Source organism: Xyrauchen texanus, chromosome 23 (assembly GCF_025860055.1).
Source record: "Xyrauchen texanus isolate HMW12.3.18 chromosome 23, RBS_HiC_50CHRs, whole genome shotgun sequence".
Taxonomy (NCBI): Eukaryota; Metazoa; Chordata; class Actinopteri; order Cypriniformes; family Catostomidae; genus Xyrauchen; species Xyrauchen texanus.
Genome location: NC_068298.1, coordinates 37,933,907 through 37,953,758, shown reverse-complemented (window position 1 = coordinate 37,953,758; position 19,852 = coordinate 37,933,907). Strand labels below are relative to the sequence as shown.

Here is a 19,852-nt window from a genome sequence, read left to right as displayed (position 1 = left end):
AATTAGCAAAAATGTTAACTTTACTGGACACGGCCACATCCAGTCACCAACGGTCGCTGTCGCTCATGACACTGGAAGTCACCTGGTCTCATCGAAAATGATTTAGATCATATCACGTTGTCACAGCATGTGTGAACGGGGCTTTGGACAGAAAATCATATGGGTTTGGAACAATTCATTTTTAAAGTGTAAATAACGACATCATTTAAATTTTTAGGTGAACTATCCCTCTAATGTCTGGATTATATGATGAGTGTAGTTTTGCATCTGGCCTGTTCTACTTTCATTTGTTTGACCTCTGACTTCATAAATGAGGTCTCTCCTCAAGATAGAAGTTCAGATTTTTGTTAAAAGGGGAAAAAATATCAGTTTTGTTTAACTGAATGATAACATACTTACTGTGTTCACAAAGGATACAAACAAAAATCTTAAGAAGGAATTTAGTTAATATTCGTATTATACGGAATATTCATATTGAAACAATATTCAGATTACAGTTTCCAATTGATCGATTTGATCTGACGAACTAGAATTTCTAGAAATCTAAAGAAATCTAAAATAAAGTTGAACATTTCCTGAAGAAAATATGAGTGGCAGTTGCCTGTGCCGCCATATTGCAACCGTGTTGCGAGTGGTTGCCAGGTGGTTACTAGGGTGTTCTGGATGGTAGCTAGGTGTTTGCTTACTGGCCCAAGTCAAAAGAGTCACCGTCAAGTTTCTATGATATTCTGGCTCTAATATATGGATTGGGCCATTGGGATGTTTCATGCTCCGGACTGCCAGAGATAAAGGAAGTGCTTTCTGTTGTTTATTTGTGCATCTGTGAGATTTTGTGTGGTTATGTCATCAGTCTGCATGACGGATTAGATAACTAGATCTCTAAACAACAAAATAAAACAAACACAAATCACATTCAATGCCAAACAAACTTGCATTTCTTCTAACCAAATGCTGCTTTAATTATCATTTCAGAGTTCTTTGGGAAGAACATACTCCATGTTAATCTAACTTTTGGAGAACATTGGTACATCTGGATATGAAATGTGTAATTTTCAACATTCCAGTGAACAGATCTGATGGTGTGTATCAAAGCAGCGACCCAAAAGGTTTTCCAAACACCCAGTCAAGATCTCTGTGTTCTTTCTGCCTTCAGGACAAGAACACAGAGAAACCGAACTCACGAACTGAGCAACATCACCTCTCCATTCCTCCTGCTTTATAATCCGTTCACACTGCATAGAATACGGTTGTCAGTCCTGTTTTTGAGAGCTGCGCTTGCATTCACACACAGTTTGACATGTGAGTGATGTTTGCCCGTGCAAAATCCACCACTACAATGTTAGGGGCGATTGCAAGGGTGCTGTTATGTGTCTAAAGTCCGAAAAGAAATGTACATAGTCGGCTTGCCATTGTGACATGTTTGCGATCCTTTACCTCAATAATGTTGGAGTCTGTGAAACCCGGAATTCTCTCGTCCTTACAGACGACCCCTGCATCCTCCTGATGGGTGCAGTCACTGTTCCCCCAGCCGCGAGATACACATTTCTCTATACTGTTTTCAGTTCCTCCACACATGACATTATCCAGCCAGATTTTGCCTGCAGAAACACAACACTTTACCGGCTAGGTCAGCTTACAACAGGACTTTCACATAAAGAAAGCTGACTTTCAGGTATGGGAAAACAAATCTTTGAATAAACAGCACAAACTCATTAATATATGTGTTTCATTGCTGGACAGAACAATGAATTTACATTTACTTATAACCCTCATGTTCTGTTTGACCCAAAGGCCCTTATACTAGCTCAAAAAGCATGCTTGAGTTTGATACTTCATGATATTTCCTAATCTTATGAGAAGTGATAATGAACCAAATATCAGCTTCATCACATGCTTTGAAAAATGTTACAAAGGTCTCAGAGAACCCATAGAAAACCCAAATAAATGCAATGAATGTTCAGATTTTCTGATTTCTTAAAATCCTTCATAAAATAGTTCTAAGCCATGAAACCAAACCAACCAGGTGCAACGTGAATCACAACTTGGCAAACTTTAATTTTAAGCAAAGAATTATTTAAAAACTGGACAAAAAGAAAAAGGTACAAGCACTGATGTCTTAGTTAGTCAAAAAAGCAATTCGCTACAAATTACTAATTACTAATTACTCTACCATTGCTATCAGATTACTGACTTAAGTGAAAAATAATAAAATCACACTTTATTTTTAATTTGCTTTCTAAACCACTTTTCACAGAAAAATCAATATAATGTCTATATTTCCCTCTTGTTCATTGACTCATTTGGGGGCAAACACCCTTCAACTATCACAAAACACAAACAAATGTATACATGATTAAGGTAATTCATGTTTTAAATGTATTCTAAATATAATATTATTTTAGAAATATGTAAAACACAAGTAAAGAAATAAAAAGTCATTAATAGATTATCTGAATTTTAAATGTAAAGGACTACTTAAATGTAATGCACTGTAATGTAATGCTTTATTGCTAAAAATGTAATTCAATTACAATAATTAATGACTTTTAATGAGATGACACCCACCACTGGGTACAAAACTGTGAACTTAAAGGGATAGTTCACCCAAAATTGAAAATTCATTTATTTGCCCTCATGCCATTCCAGATGTGTATGACTTTCTTTTTTTTAGAGGAATATTTCAGCTCTGTTGGTCCATACAATCCACATGAGGACAACAATACTCCAGAGGAGGTAGTTTAATCCATGTCTTCTGAAGAGATATAATAGGTGTGGGTGAGAAACAGATCAACATTTAAGTCCTTTTTCCATCACTTTCACTTTCTCCTTCTTCTGTTTTTGGTGATTCACATTATTTGTACATATCGCCCCCTACTGGGCAGGGAGAAGGATTTATGATAAAAAAAAAAAAGGACTTACTGTAAATATTGATCTGTTTCTCACCCATACCAATCGAATATTTCTAGAGACGTGAATGAATCCTCTGGAGTCGTATGGATTACTTTTATCCTCCCTTTATGTGGATTTTGGTAGCTTCAAAGTTCTGATTCACATTCACTTGCATTGTATGGACCTACAGAGCTGAAATATTCTCCTAAAAATCTTCATTTGTGATCTGCAGAAGAAAGAAAGTCAAACATGCTAGGGATGCTAGGAGGGTGAGTAACTCATGAGAGAATTTTCATTTTTGGGGTGAACTATCCCTTTAACGTATTGTTGAACTACAATCCTATGAGGCATTGTGAACGGTGTAATATTATTACAATATATGGAAATATATTAAACTATTGATTAAATGTTGCTGATTCTAAGTATAATAACAATATATTTTAAGTTAATTGCAAAAAATAAATAATATTAACAAAAATATATGTAGTTTGAGAGTGTAGGGAGACCAACTTGATTGTGTCATGGAAGTGGCCGGTCGATGCAGAGCTTTTTGCCACATTTGTTTGCTGCAATTCACAGAATTTTCTTTGCTCATCGAATTCAAAGTAATGTCTATATTTTCTCTTTGTTCGTTGACTTGTTAGGGGGCGCACACCTTTCTACTGTCACAAAACGCAAACAGATGTATACTGTACATTAACATAACCCATGTTAGTTATAGGTTTATTACAAATATTTTGATATTTACATACAACATACATCAATACTTTGAGAGTGTAGGAAGGCCGATTGATTTACGTCATTCACAGTGCATCATAGGGGTCGATAGTCACTACAGATCTCTTTTGGCATGCTTTGTTTGCCGCAGTTCTCTGATTGGTGGATCGTTACCATTTGGAATGCATTGGTTGTGCACTTCTTTACCATGAGTTTAGCTATTAAACACAATTTATAAAATGAAGCTGGAATAACGTAACAAAATACCAGGCTGTAACAAAATCTTATACCATCGATAAACAACCTCAGGGCTCACGATGGGTCTGGTATCGTTAAAAATGTATTTGCCTATGGAAAAAATGTATGGCATTTTTACTTCCAGAAACCGACTGTTGCACTCTATTCTGTATTTGGATTTGTTTTACTGTATGTTTCGGCAAGGTGTTTTAGTTGGGACCCCACATAGAAACAACCTCACTATATTCAACAACAGTCTCATTTCTGAAAAGTATGTTACTTTGTGTTGGTCCTACAACAGACATCTCCATAATACAATCTCCAAAAATATCTGCATTCAAGTCAGAAGAACATATTAAAAGAATGCAGAGGGGAAATAAAGATTTAATTTAATAATTACCATTATAATTTTGACTTTTATGTACATCATTGGGTCTGAGGCACCAAACATAAAGGACGTCTCAGAACAGAACATGAGGGTTGAGAATCAAGTGCTGATTCTATCAGTCTGAGTTGTTTTTAACTCACCTGTGCCCGCTCCGTATTTGGCACTGTGCGACCAGCTGGTTGCCTCCACGAACCCTAGATGGTGGCATAGAACATGAGCATTGGCCAACGTAAAGTCGTCATCACAGATAGTGCCCCACTCTCCATTGTAAAACACTTCTACTCTCCCTTCGTTGTGCTTGCGGGGATATCCGGCCAGACGAATCTTGATTTTTCCATCTTGAGAGGGTGAGGTGGTCTGGCCTAGACAGGAGGGAAGCCAGACACCCCATAACACCATGGCAACCACCATATCCCGCAATCTGTCTCTCAGCATGGCTTTAGAGCAAGAGAGCGGGAAAAAGCTAAAAAGAAAGAGAATCCTTTAATAAACAAGATTTGAAAATGAGCATGGGGCATGACAATAAAATTAAAAAAATTAATTAATCTTAAATCAAAATATAATTTAGATGTTTAAAATATCTCTGGTTGAGGAATCACTGTCAAAAGAAAGTTTTGAAGCACCCATATGCAAAATTGACTGTCCCAGCAACACAGCACACATAGCACAATCCCAAAATAGTACTGATACTAATTTGTTTTGATAGATATATTGGCATAATTTATATATATAGTAAAACTTGTGAAGTCAAAAGCTGCAGTAGTTAACTGTGCAATTCCACAAGACATTTGAAGAGCTTTGTTTAGCTGTTATCTAAACTTTGTGGGATTTAAACAAATATGTCTGGCCAAACCAACTTGGATCCTACACATCTGGTCTGAACTAAAGCAAAACATTCCTCAACATCTTTAAATAACTTGAATAACTGAAATGACAGAATTATAGAGCTGTGTTGGTAACACTTTACATTAATGTTCCCTTTGTTAAAGGTTCATAAAAGGGTTCATTCATGACTGACCTTGCTGCTGTACTTGCCAAATATTGAGCATTTTAACTTAACCATGTTATAAATGCTTATTAAATATGCCTATTCGTACATATTAATGAAAATCATAATATATGACTATTATAGTGTCAGGTTAAAAGGAGTCATTTTTACATTTGTAACTATAAAGTCTTGACTCACTTGTGTTTTCACTTTCTTTGTCACGTTGACGTCATAACAATGGTGCTACTCCGAGTGTTGTCCCAACTTACCAAGTCCAAGTTAAAGTCCTAAAGTTCTATGTAAAAACACTTTTCAGATATTCATACTCATTCACAGCATATATTATATAATAAAGCCTGATGACCATTAAACCATGCTGAACTTTGTGTACATAGGTCTATAATGTTGGGAATTTCTTGATAAACACTTTGTGCGTGTCCACTTGTTAGCTAGTATTGCATGAAAGTGACCCTTTATGTGCATGCTGTTATAAATGCATATCAATGATTTATAATGCATTTGCAAATGAATTATTAATCATAAATGAGCCTCTTTATATAAACCCTTAACAATGGGAACATTAATGCGAAGTGTTACCACATTTTGTTTTTACATAAAAACAAATTATAATCCACAATAAAGTTTGAGTAAGTTTACTCTCAGTCTTTTAAGAACATTGTATGAGCTAATTACTATAATGTATATATATATATATATATATATATATATATATATATATATATATATATATACAATGTGTGACATTTTATATAACATTTAATACATTTATATCTTTATACATCTTCCAAAAATATTTTAGTTCACAGATTTCAAATAAAAATGATCAAATAAATACATTTGAATCAATGAATTAAAATGATCTTATTAGTGTGCATTACAGCCCTAACTGCAGGGTGTCCCCATCTTACCTGAATCCGAGCGGCAGAAAACTGCAGAGAGATTCAGATGAGAGAAGTGGTCTTGGGCTTTCAGTTCAGATCTCACAGTTTGATCGGTCAGTGGAAGTTCAGCGCATCAGGAGAAATGAAGGGAGAGAGAGAGAGAGAGAGAGAGAGAGAGAGAGAGAGAGAGAGAGAGAGAGAGAGAGAGAGAGCTGGCGGGATGCAGGGGTTGCTCTGGGACTGCGGTGTGTTTGACTGTCTGTCTGATTACTAGAGACAGACGCGGGGCTATTTTGAAGTCAGTGAATGGAAATATCATGGTCATATCCTCACGGATTCTGGCAGCTGTTAGTGTTTTTGCATAATATCTGGATTAGACTAGACTGAGGATGCACGTGCGCAGGGAGAGGGAGAGGGATGGATTTATTCCTCTCATATAATAATTTTATAACATCCTTTCTATTTTACATACATTTTATATACTATATTTTCACAAAAATATAATGCCGTTTAAATCCTGTTCTTAAAGGTGATCTAAATAACATCTGCCTGCCAGACATATCACCTGTGTAGTGGTTTGCAGTGGGTCACCGCCAACAATTCAACTGTCACATAGGAAACAACGCCATCTCTTGGTTATTAGCACATGGTACATAGAAGATGCTCGTTGGAACATTGAAATAATATTGCTGTAATACTGTATATATACACTGAAGGGAAATTGGTACTTTAATTCTCCAAAGTGGCATTCAACCGATAACAAAGTATAGTCAGGACATTACTGATGTAACAAAAAAAAGTTATTTTTTATCAAATATAGACATACTCCATTTGCAGCAGCCATCACTCCAACACCTTATCCTTGAGTAATCATGCTAAATTGATCATTTGGTACAAGAACATCACTTGCCATTATATCAAACACAGCTGAAAGCAATTTAGTTTGTTAAATGAAGCTTAACATTGTCTTCGTGTTTGTTTTTGAGTTGTCACATTATACAATAGACTGGCATGTCTGTCAATATTAAGTCAAACATGGCAAAAAAGAAACAGCTTTCTCTAGAAACTCGTCAGTCAATCATTGTTTTGAGGAATGAAGGCTATGCAATGCTTGAAATTGCCAAAAGCTGAAGATTTAATACAAAGATGTAACTACAGTCTTCAAAGACAAAGCACAACTGACTCTTACAAGGACAGAAAGAGATGTGGAAGACCAGATGTACAACTAAACAAGAGGATAAGTACATCAGAGTCTCTATTTTGAGAAATAGACGCCTCACATGTCCTCAGCTGACAGCTTCATTGAATTCTACCCGCTCAACACCAGTTTCATGTACAACAGTAAAGAGAAGACTCAGGGGTGCAGGTCTTATGGGAAGAATTGCAAAGAAAAAGACACTTTTGAAACAGAAAAACGAAAAGAAAAGGTTAGAGTGTGCAAAGAAACACAGACATTGGACAACAGATAATTGGAAAAGAGGGTTATGGATCTTTTGTGGGATCAGCTAGACTGTAAGGTGCGTGAGAAGTGCCCGACAAGACAGACACATCTATGGTAAGTGCTACAGGAAGTGTGGGGTAAAATGTCACCTGAGTATCTGGACAAACTGACAGATAGAATGACAAGAATCTGCAAAGATGACATTGCTGCACGTGGAGGATTTTTTGATGAGTTTTGAAATTATTTTTCAAATTGTAATAGTAATTGTTCAGGTTATTAATGTTCTGACTATACATTGTGGTCAGTGGAATGCCACTTTGGTGAATAAAAGTACCAATTTCTTTCCATAACAGCAAAATATGTACATTATTCCAAACTTTTGGCTGCCAGTGTGTGTGTGTGTGTGTGTATATATATTTTTATTTTTTTATTTTATTTTATTATTATTTTGTATGTTTCAGGAGGTATTTTACATTTGATTCAATGCTTTAAACTTATGTAAATCCCAAGACAAGCTTTAAAGACATTAAGGTATATTACAATATATAATAGCTATTAATCTCTTCAAGATTTATGTAGTTTATGTAACATCATTATAAGTAGCAGCAACTATGAGAAAATCTCTAAATTTGGTGACGAATTCCCCAAATTGGCAACACTGCTGTGAACGCTCCAAGTAGGTATCTCTAAACGGGGGCGGGAACTCCAAAAGAGGGTGGAGTAACTCCAAATGGGGGAGGAATTATTTCAAAAGGGGGTTGGGTCAACTCCAAAAGTGGGTGACAATTCCACACATGGGTAACCGTACATTTCCACTGGCGCAGAAACATATGGTTAGGGTTAGGTTGGGTGTGTTGTAGGGGGGCAAATATTTTATAGCTTAAATGTCCTCTGTACATGTATAAAACAACATTTTCTGTTTTAATAATTATTGGCATAAGTCTTCTTTTTTAACATAGCCGAAAATGTACCAAATTTGAGTAAAGATTATTCAAATATATGACAAAAATGTAAATTAGACAATACACACTAGCATTCTGGTTTTACCTACAAATTTAAGCCATGTTACCATGCTGTTCTTTAGAATGACTAACAATGCGGTAAAATTATTATGTAAAATGTATGACCAATCAAGATTTTAGGTTAGAATATAAGCATTATTATTGTTCTGTAAATGCCTTGTAAATGGTCACCATTTCTTTAAAGACTGTTGCCATTTAAGCCATTTTTTTATTTCTCTAGTTCATTTTAAATGTCCCAACAGTGTGACAAGTTATTTTTTAAATGTATTAATTTGAATTACTTTGAAATTAAAAAAGCTTCATACATAGTAATTATACAAAATTAGAAAATGCTGTTTTAAAAAGAATTAGATGGAGAATGGCATGTCATACCACAGGGAATGCCAACTTCCCAAAAGTATTTTGTGTCAGCTACGTTAGTCTGTTTACTGTAAGTTGTTTCAGAAATTAAAACCTGACAAACGTACACATACACAAAAATGTCCTCTACTTGAAAACAATGACTGCTTGCCAAATAAGATCAATCTTTAACAAGTTGGACAAGTTGGTGCATTCAATAGGGCAGAATATCAGAAGATACAGACTGGGTTTTGTGATAATAAAGTGGGACACTAAACTTAAATTAAACTTTTTTTTATTTTGATAAACAATAAAAACCAGCATGTATAATGCACATTGTCCAGAACCAAATCAGGAGCTGTCGCTAAACTAATGCTGAAACACTTTTGTGTATTAATGCTTTGGCAATATTTTATGTAAACACAATCATGCCAATAAAGTTCTTTAAATCACATGGCCATAAACTAACGCAAGCGGTGTCCAAGCATTCACACATTCAATTAAAGAGTAAGTCATACATAAAAAATGACAACCTTTACAATGTGTAAATGTTTTAAATAACAGTGCTTAAGATAGAACATGCAAGTCAGTTTTAAAACGGTCTCTTATGTGAATATAAGCGAATATTCAATGAAAATGTTACTTGAATTCAACGTTACTCTACTAAAATTCTTATGCATTTATTATGCATTGATGTTTTGTCAAAATATAATTCGTTTGGAATATTTACTGTGATGTGGGGTCACTGAACTCTCAGTGGGATGGAAAATGAGAATACCACTCTAACTGTTCTACCACTCCAAGTTTAGGAGGGGCCATGAATGGGGCTAGTCCTACTGACACGGGGGCACTGGCCATGCTTCCACCCATAATGTCAGCAAAAGCAAACTGTTGTGAACTTTGGTGAAGTCTGTGAAAATTGTATTTAAAGCCACAGTGTGCGAAACAGCACATTATTTTTGGTGTGAGATGTTGGAATTTACAGTGAAGGGATTGAGTCTGTCCATGTGACTGTACCTCATCACTCCCATCACCTTCCTGCCAGCTAAATTCAGTGCCGTCCCATTTTGCTCTCCATTCCTTCCTTTAATTCAGTCAATCAGCCCATCACACACTCCACTGAGACTCCACTCCTGATTACACTAAAACAGACAGCGGGCAGACCAAATCACTGAGCTATTCACCAGCCACTCGAGAAAGCAACGTGCCACTGATTTTACAGCAGACTGGAAGAAGTAACATTAACCTTCCCTTCTGAATGAATCACTCATGAGGTAAACATCTCTTAAGAATGCAGTGCAATATGTGTGGATTACTGAATGTTCTTTAAATTGTGTAGAGCTTTATCACTTTGATAGCCACAGGAAAAACAATTATAATATATATATAGACTGGGCTGGACTGGGAAGAGAAATCTGCCTGGGATTTTACATGGCAACTGGACCAAAACTTGTTGGGGGGTGTTCACTGTCCTTTTCTGCATATCACAACAACGTTTTGTGGTTCATTCTGCATAACGTGGCGGCTAATTTTTGCTTATCGCGGCCCATTCGGCACGTTTCACGGCCCGTGAAAGTTTTCCCACCAGCCCGCTCAGTTCTCCCGCTGGCCAGACCGGCGGCAAAGTGCATCGGCCGACCGGGAAAGTCAGGTGGTTTTTATTGTCGTTTCAAACATATACAGTTAGTACAGTGCACAGCGAAACGAGACAACGTTCCTCCAGGACCATGGTGCTACATAAAACAATGTAGGACAAACCCAGAACCACATGAGACTACACAGACTAAATACAGGACAGTACATTAAATTACGAACAGTACAATAGGCACAGTAAGGGACAGTGCAGCGCCGACCAGTACACAGTAGTGCAAAAAGATGACAGTTTCTAAAAATGCCAAATGTAAACATAACATACTATGAGATAGTGTTCTATGCACATAGCAGTTATTGAGGTAGCAGACAGTTATAAAGTGGCAGTAATTAAAGTGCAACTCAGGACACGTGTGTGTCAAACCAGTCTCTGAGTATTGAGGAGTCTGATGGCTTGGGGGAAGAAGCTGTTACACAGTCTGGCCGTGAGGGCCCGAATGCTTCGGTACCTCTTGCCAGACGACAGGAGGGTGAAGAGTTGTGTGGGGTCGCCCACAATGCTGATTGCTTTGCGGATGCAGTGTTTTTTGTAAATGTCTTTGATGGAGGGAAGAGAGACCCAGATAATCTTCTCAGCTGTCCTCACTATCCTCTGCAGGGCTTTGTGGTCCGAAACGGTGCAAGTCCCAAACCAGGCTGTGATACAGCTGCTCTCAATAGTCCCTCTATAGAATGTAGTGAGGATTGGGGGTGGGAGATGTGCTTTCCTCAGCCTTTGAAGAAAGTAGTGATGCTACTGGGCTTTCTTGGTAATAGAGCTGGTGTTAAGGGACCAGGTGAGGTTCTCTGCCAGGTGAACACCAAGGAATTTGGTGCTCTTGATGATCTCCACAGAGGAGCCGTCAATGTTCAGCAGAGAGTGGTCACTCTGTGCTCTCCTAAAGTCAACAACCATCTCTTTTGTTTTGTCGACAGTCAGAGACAGGTTGTTGACTCTACACCAGTCTGTTAGCCGCTGCACCTCCTCTCTGTATGCTGACTCTTTGTTCTTGCTGATGAGACCCACCACGGTCGTGTCATCGGCGAACTTGATGATGTGATTGGAGCTGTGCATTGCTGCACAGTCATGAGTCAACAGAGTGAAAAACAGTGGACTGAGCACACAGCCCTGGGGGGCCCCAGTGCTCAGTGTGGTGGTGGTGGAGATGCTGTTCCCGATCCGCACTGACTGAGGACTCCCAGTCAGGAAGTCCAGGATCCAGTTGCAGAGGGAGGCCCAGCAGGTTCAGCTTTCCAATCAGGTGCTGGGGAATGATTGTGTTGAATGCTGAGCTGAAGTCTATGAACAGCATTCGAATGTAAGAGTCCTTTTTATCTAGGTGGGTGAGGGCCAGATAGAGGGTGGTGGCAATGGCATCATCTGTTGAACGGTTTGGACGATTCGCAAACTGCAGTGGGTCTAGTGAGGGGGGCAGCTGGGTCTTAATGTGCCTCATGACGAGCCTCTCGAAGCACTTCATGATGATGGGTGTGAGTGCGATGGGATGGTAGTCGTTGAGGCAGGACACTGAAGAATTCTTTGGCATGGGGACGATGGTGGTGGCCTTGAAGCACGTTGGAACGATGGCAATGCTCAGAGAGATGTTGAAGATGTCGGTAAGAACATCTGCCAGCTGGTCTGCACATCCTCTGAGCACTCTGCCAGGAATGTTGTCTGGTCCAGCAGACTTCCGTGGGTTGACTCTACATAGAGTTTTCCTCACATCAGCCGTGGTAAGACAGAGAACCTGGTTGTTGGGAGGAGGGGTGGTCTTCCTTGCCACCACGTCGTTCTGCATCTTTGTCACAGGCAACTGATGTTGTCCTGTAGTTGGTGATGGCCTGGATGCCCTGCCACATGCGCCACGTGTCACCGCTGTCCTGGAAGTGACCAAAGCGCGCTTTGCCTCTCTGATTACCTGGGATAGTTTGGCCCTCGCTGTTCTTAGGGCTGCCTTGTCACCTGCTCTGAAGGTGGAGTCTCGGGTCCTCAGCAGCACGCGCACCTCCGCAGTCATCCACGGCTTCTGGTTGGAGCATGTGGTGATGGTCTTGGAGAAAGTGACATCATCAATGCACTTGCTGATGTAGCTGGTCACTGATGTTGTGTATTCCTCCAAGTTGGTAGAGTCGCCATATGTTGCAGCCTCCCTGAACATTTGCATTTCATTGTCTTGAAGAGCAGAGATGGCTCCTGCTGGCCAGGTTTTCACCTGCTTCTGAAGCGGTTTTGTGCGTCTGACAAGTGGTCTGTATGCTGGAATAAGCATAACAGAGATGTGGTCTGAGTAGCCGAGGTGGGGGCGGGGCTTCACCCGGTACGCGCCTGGGATGTTTGTGTTAACAAGATCAAGCACGTTCGCCCCTCTCGTTGCAAAGTCCACATACTGATGGAATTTAGGGAGCACTGTCTTGAGATTCGCATGGTTGAAATCTCCGGCAACAATAAACAGTCCGTCAGGGTGAGCATTCTGAAGTTCGCTCATAGCCCCATACATTCACAGAGCGCTTCCTTAGCGTTAGCACTGGGGGGAATGTAATCTCCAGTTATGATAACAGTGGTGAATTCCCGTGGTAAATAAAACAGTCATCTAACAGTCACAAGCTCCACCAGCGTTGAGCAGTAACTAGAGACTAGTATAGAGTTCTTGCACCATTCCATGTTGATGTAAACACACAAGCCACCACCGCAAGTCTTACCGCACAGAGCTGCATTTCTGTCGGCACGAAACGAGGCGAGCCCATCTAGCTGAATCCAGAACTCTGTCTCTGAGCTACGTCTCCATGAAAACAAAGACGCAGCAGTCTCTAAACTCACGTTGCGTAGCCTGCTGTAGTCAGATATAGTCCAGTTTATTGTCCAGGGAGCAAACATTTGAGAGCAGGATAGATGGGAGAGCTGGCCGGCTAGGGTTTGTTTTTAGCCTAGCATGGACCAATGCTCTCTTGCCGTGCTTCCGCTTCCTCGCACACCGCTTACGATGTCCTCTCCCCCAGCCACCGGCATCAGGCAACGCCGAGGACTGGAGGCCTGGACTCTGCAGCAAGCCGAGTTCACGTAGCGCCTCCTGCAGGTCATCATGCAGCTTGGTTGTTGCATGAATCCTATATTTGAGCAGTGTCTGTTCGATGGTAAACACAAACACTGGTTGCTCCGATGTCCATGTGCTGCAAAAGTCGGGTTATTTTACAAAAATAGCATTATTTTGGATCCAGAGTGGCCGCTGCGTGCTACCGCACCGCCATCTTGGATCTAAGGTTACCAGTCCAGCCCCTGTATATAGAATGTAGAAAATACACTTAGATGTCTGTTTGATTGATTATGGTTTCCTGAGCTTTACTGTTTTAAAATGTGTTGTTTTTTCTGTACTAACAGTTAAGTATAAGTGTGCTTCTTCAACTTCAGGAACTTCTAGCACTGTAGATTTAAAGAAAGTAAAGATTTAAAATTTAAATTTTTCTTTGGATCTAATATAAATAGTGTTATATGCTATATACATCCAATTAGAGGCAGATACCGTTAATACTAATATACAGAAAAGGGGCAACACTGCAGCAAGTTTATTGTGTTTATTTAGAGTCCCACAAACACCCTACCCCAACCCCTAAACCTAACCTTAACCTTCTCTGCTTGTTGAATTACAGTATGCATTCTACATGTATTTTATACTTATAAGCCACACATTAACATAGAGTACTGAGTACCTATGTATTTTGCATCATACTAGCTATTAATATATTTTGCTTTTAGCTAAGAAAATCATTGTAATTATAAAAGCAAATATAAAGGGGCTATAAAGGATGAATAAGATATCAGCCAACAAAAGGCTAAATAAATACTTTATAATGCCAAACAAGTCCATAACAAGTCTCTTACAAGTGTAATTATTAGTCATGAATTACTGTCTAAAGCCTGATCCATAAACTAAAGAGTTACCTTTTTAATTTATTATTGTAAGTAGTATTAAAGGAAAAAGAGTTGAGACAGGAAACAGTATAGGAAAAAGTGTGACAACAGATCGGAAACAAACCCAGGTAGTCTGCACAAGAAATGCACATCCACTCAATCAAACCCTTGGACATGAAATGGCCTGAAGTTGAAGAAACACTCAGAATCTTCTGAATTGCCACTTGATTTGATACTGACTAGCAATACGTACAAGCAGTAGCGGTTTTAACCACCACACAAACCATGCAATTGTGTGGGGCCCCAGACGTCGGGGGGCCCTGCCCCGGTAGCAAAACTCAGCAACTGAACTGAAACTAAAAACTGCTGCGTAGCGGTATACAACAGTTAATTCCGGTCCTCAAATCTGATTGGACGAGAGATGTTCCATGAGCACTGATGATCTGACAGCATCAGCACTCCGACGCTTCACAGTGTGTGTATCACTCCGCTTGTGTTCATGCTGTTCTAAACTAAAGTTTAAGCATAGTGCATATGTGTTAGGAGTTACAGTCTTTATTTTTGAAATTACATATGTTAGCCAGCAGGTGGTGGTAAAAGATCATTTTTGTGTGTAATATGAGCAGTTGGTGAAGTAAAGTGAAGTTATTCTTTACATAGAACAGCACTCCGCGATCGATCGTATTACCACTACATTACTTAAGCTAGGACATTGTTTTAAACGGCTTAAAATGAACAATTTCAGGATTAAGGCTCATTGCAGCTGAGAGACAATAGACTGTTTGATTACAGAACTTGAGGCACTTACCGAGTTGCCACATTGGATACACACTGTTTAAAATGGCAGAGGACATAGCTGTTTCTATTGTGAATAACTCTTGCGCGGCTACTACGCAATAGGGAGAAATACTCCCGCTTGGATGCTATTTTTCCACTGAGAAAGCTGACCTTCATAACGCTGACAGCATCTCTGCTTGGGAGTGGCAACAAGTGATCGCACATGCTCCGTCTCTCTCTTTCTGTCTATTGACTTGCACACACTTCAGCTATTACAAAATGCGGACAGATGAATACATAAACTTAATTCTTGTTTTAAACGTGCTCTACATATAACATATTATTTGAGAAATATGTGTAACCCAAGTAAAGTAATTAAAAGTAATTAATTTAATTGAAAGTCAGTGACAGTAATCTGATCACAAATTTAAAATGTAATGTGCTACACTACTTTATGTACTAAAAATAATAAGATTACAGTTGGTAATTACTTTGTAATTAGATTACTCCCAACAATGATTATAACATTACTCATGTTGATCATACAATAACTTAAAAAATACATATAATAAACCACCTACTGTAGTAATACAATAGTAATCACCAAGAACACCCTAGTGATCACATGGCAACATGCTAAAAAACACTCAGTAACCACAAAGCAACACCATTAGCATCGTGACAGTGAGATTTGCCCACACAACCATCTCTAGCATTACCTCCAGAAAATATAAAAATCTAGCTATGTCTTGAGTTGTTTAGGCTACTGCTTGTCTTTTTGTCTTTGCTCCATACCACAATTACACTGCTCAAACATCAGAAGGAATAATTCACTAAACGACTCAAATGAGGTGTTACAATCATTTCCATTAAAGTGTTAATGAACACTCAACATCAGAGGTCAAAAATATCTGTAGAGGTTTGTACACAAAAAAGAAACAGTGAATGACAGCTGCCAATGACAGCTCCCTTGCTGCAGTCTTGCACTTCCCTCAGCAGTGAAGGGAATGAAGACAAGCCGATCAGAGAGGCCGCCGGCTCCCCACCGATGACTCGTTTGCACTTAAATTATGGGTTCTGGCAAGATGACTTCCTGCAGAGTGACACCGCTGTTTCTGTACAGCAGCAGTCAACACTTCATGTTGAGATGAATGAAGGGGAGAGAGACCACAGTATGGCTTGTCAAGCTGTTTTAAAAACGTTTGAGGCAGCACCAGAGGACACATTTGCAGAGGCGTAGGTACTGCAGTGTGAGATTACCTCACCTCAAGGCCTCTCAACAGATGTCAATCAAGTCAAACTGCCACAATGCATCTTTCAAGAGAAGGCAAAAATGAAAGACTGCATTCTGGTAAAGCCTAGCATAATAAAAATACAACAACAAAAATCATAGAGCCTACACTAACAAAAAAGTACCATACAGTACCATTTGAAGTACCATGCAAATACCTTAATGTATGAATTTGGCAATCATTCAGTACTATGTTACCATCGGATGGCAATTGTGTTTAGATCTCCAAAAAAGCAACGATAAATGGAGGCATGAACCGCTGCAGTGAAGCGAGACGGCTGGATATGTGCAGTATTAACAACTGAAGCACACATCTTATCTCTGGTAGGTGAAGGACATCTTTGCCAACTAATAGGAAGTTTTATAGGAAGAGTTTAGCTGGCTAGTTAAGACAGAGTATTTCTTTACATTTACATTTCATCATTATAAGAGGCTTTTATCCAGAGTGACTTACAAATTAGGATCATACCAAGCAATATGTCACACCAACAATATTTGCAGTTTTGCACTGCCAAGATTTCAAATTAGCTGGAGTAGTATGGAAGCTACCGCAGAGGAAAGACACACACAACATTTTTTAATCATAATAAAAAAGGTAAAGTACCATGTCTGCAAGTCACGTGCTTACAGTGTTAACAGCATCATTAATAATAGCAGAAGCGATTCAATATTCCCAACCTTGCCGCACCGAGGAAATAATTGTGTCCATCTCAACTACGATACACTTTCATTGCCTCTCTGCCGAAGACGCTCTGTATCAACAACATGTCACTTCAGGTAAACTTTTGATATCCTTTGAGAATATTTATTTGACTCGCTGTCCTTTTCTGCATATCGCGGTGCCGTTTTGTGGTCTGTTCTGCATAACACGGGGGCACATTTTAGCTTATCGCGGCACATTCTGTCCGTTTTGCAGCCGACCCACTGGCCCACTCGGTTCTCTCGATGGCCACTCTTCCCCTGAACGGCCCCAAAGTGCGTCAGCCCGGTGGGAAAATACCCGGTATGCCAGATTACCAGACCAGACCTGGTTACCAGACATGCTCATATTTTTTATCAAGAAAAATCACATTGGATCATAATTAATTTTTTCTAGAAATACCTTTGATATTAGATGACCTATGAAATTTTTTATTGTTTTCCTGTAAAAATATCAAAAAATCCTTAAAACCATGTCCTTGTTTTAGAACCAACACTACACAAGATATTTAGGATTTTCAGAGAATGTATTTTTAACTTGTGTATTTTGTCTTACTGTACTGGCAGAGTTTTTATAGTCAAAACAACTGAAAAAATTTACCAGTGCTGAAAAAGTAATCCAAAGTATTTAGAATATGTTACTGACCTTGAGTAATCTAACTAAATACGTTACAAATTACAATTTACAGCACGTATTCTGTAATCTGTAGTGGAATACATTTCAAAAGTAATCCTGTCAAAACCTGCTGTACTTAACTAGATGTAACAGAAGCTGTCGTTGGTCAGTGCACATTGATTGCACTGTTTCATGCCGTTTACACATTATTAAGCCATCAAAGATGTCTGGCTTGTCTCGGCTTAGAAAAGCAACCGACCAACTGGAGCGTCAGAATCCTAGGCCCTCTGTCTCCATCAGATCTGTATAGACTGAACACGCAGCACAAAGTGAGTTTGTTGATTGTCACCATTGTTGCGATTTGTCTTGATGTGTGTATCATTGACGACTAAAGAGCTATATCCCTTAGAGAAAGTATGTGCTCAATTTGTTACAACACCATTGCATTTACCCATTTTCATTACTAACAAATTATATTTCCACAGTAAATGCAAGCTTCAATTTAAACTTTGACATCTAATCCATACACTTTAAGTGATGTCTCAATGAGATACACTCTGAAAATTCTCCAGAGTCACAACTGCTCTCTTGAACAATGCTACACTGACTGGAGATAAGTATTTCATTATTAACCAAAGTGTCTAACCAAAGTAAACACTAATCACCATAATGGTGACTTCAAATGAAACACTAAACAGAGACAAACCTCTTTTAATTCGCAATAAAGAACTTTTGCACACATATCAAAAACAAAATAACGTTGTAAAGGTATTAATGGAAAGGAGGAGGCGAGAACCGGCTAGACAATATAAATAATACTTTACTAAAGAACTGAAACAAAAAGACAAACACACAAAGGTGTCAGACAGCTGCCCGTAAATTTCAATCGCACTGCAGCTTCCAGTTGGCCTTTATCCCTCTGAGGCTTGATTAGCTTGATTAGGGGCTGGGTGTGCAGGATCACGACCCAGCACCACCCTCCGCCCTGTCACAAACGTCTTGGTTACTGTTGTAACCTCCGTTCCCTGATGGAGGAAACGAAATGTGTTTAGTTGTAGTGACACTAGGGGTCGAACTTTGGAGTCACAAACACCTCTGATATTTGAGAAAATGCCAATGAGAATTGGCGAGTGGAATTTCCATGCCACTCCCCCGGACATACAAGGAGCTGGAATGCAACCACTCATTCAGGTTTCGCACTGAGAGCTGAGACAAGGTCCCGGCCATTTCAGAGGGTAGTTCAGTGTTGTGGCAAGAGGTACACAATGTCTCGTTCCCTTCATCAGGGAACCATCGTTACTCGACGTTGTGTCGATGCAGTGACACTAGGGGTCCATATGGAAAATTCCACAACTACTGAACTGTGTTACGTGGAATGGCAGTGCAAGATGGGCAGAGCTTTGTGTGCCTTGTAGCCAGTGCACCAGGCCGTCACGTAACTACCCTCAATGCACTCGTAGGCGTCAAACGGTCCCCTGCACCTCGGGGACAAGTCGACTGCTCAAAGAGGCCTCTGCCCAAGGAAGACGCTGTTTACCAATGGGGAAACCCTTTTGTGGAAAATACATCACATGGGGTTATCAACGGGATAAACAACGTATGCCCTTGAGGCGTGCAGCGAAATTATAAAAAAAAGGTAAACAAGGATTCTCCGCCAGGTCCTCCACCAAGGGAAGGAGTGGTGCTCTTACCAGCTCCTGTGCAGCTGGTCTCCAACTTCCTGGACTGCCTGTCTTGGGGGCGCTTTGAAGCCTTTCTTGGGTTCTTGGTGACCGGCCATGAGACGGGTGGCGTCTGCTTTCTGCAGGTGGCTCCACGCCGAGGCCGGTTTACTAGGGCAGACTGTGGCGGAGCAGACGGGGTGTGGGATCTTGAGTCACGCCAGGGCAGGATGTGTTGTATGGTCCCAGTCTGCTTTTTGACTGCTGAGGATTGCTGGGTGAAATCCTCTATGGTGTCGCTGAATAGGTCAAACTGGGAGACAGGGGTGTCATGGAATCGTACCTTGTC

The 19,852-nt window shown here is 39.7% G+C and overlaps 1 protein-coding gene across 2 annotated transcripts in view; it reads right to left on the bottom strand.

Annotated features, from left to right (window-relative positions):
* Positions 1-6,350, bottom strand: part of loxl3a (lysyl oxidase-like 3a) — a 40,341-nt gene extending 33,991 nt beyond the window's left edge. Inside the window, exons 1-3 of one of the 2 annotated variants that reach the window (XM_052154482.1) lie at positions 6,149-6,350; positions 4,372-4,694; positions 1,435-1,598 (exon numbers count right to left, since the gene is read on the bottom strand). In XM_052154482.1, coding sequence (XP_052010442.1) covers positions 1,435-1,598; positions 4,372-4,666 — 459 coding nt within the window. In that variant the 5' untranslated portion in view covers positions 4,667-4,694; positions 6,149-6,350. The remainder of the gene's footprint in view (positions 1-1,434; positions 1,599-4,371; positions 4,695-6,148) is intronic. The other variant, XM_052154480.1, reaches the window with a different exon arrangement.
* Between the last annotated feature and the right edge of the window lie 13,502 nt (positions 6,351-19,852).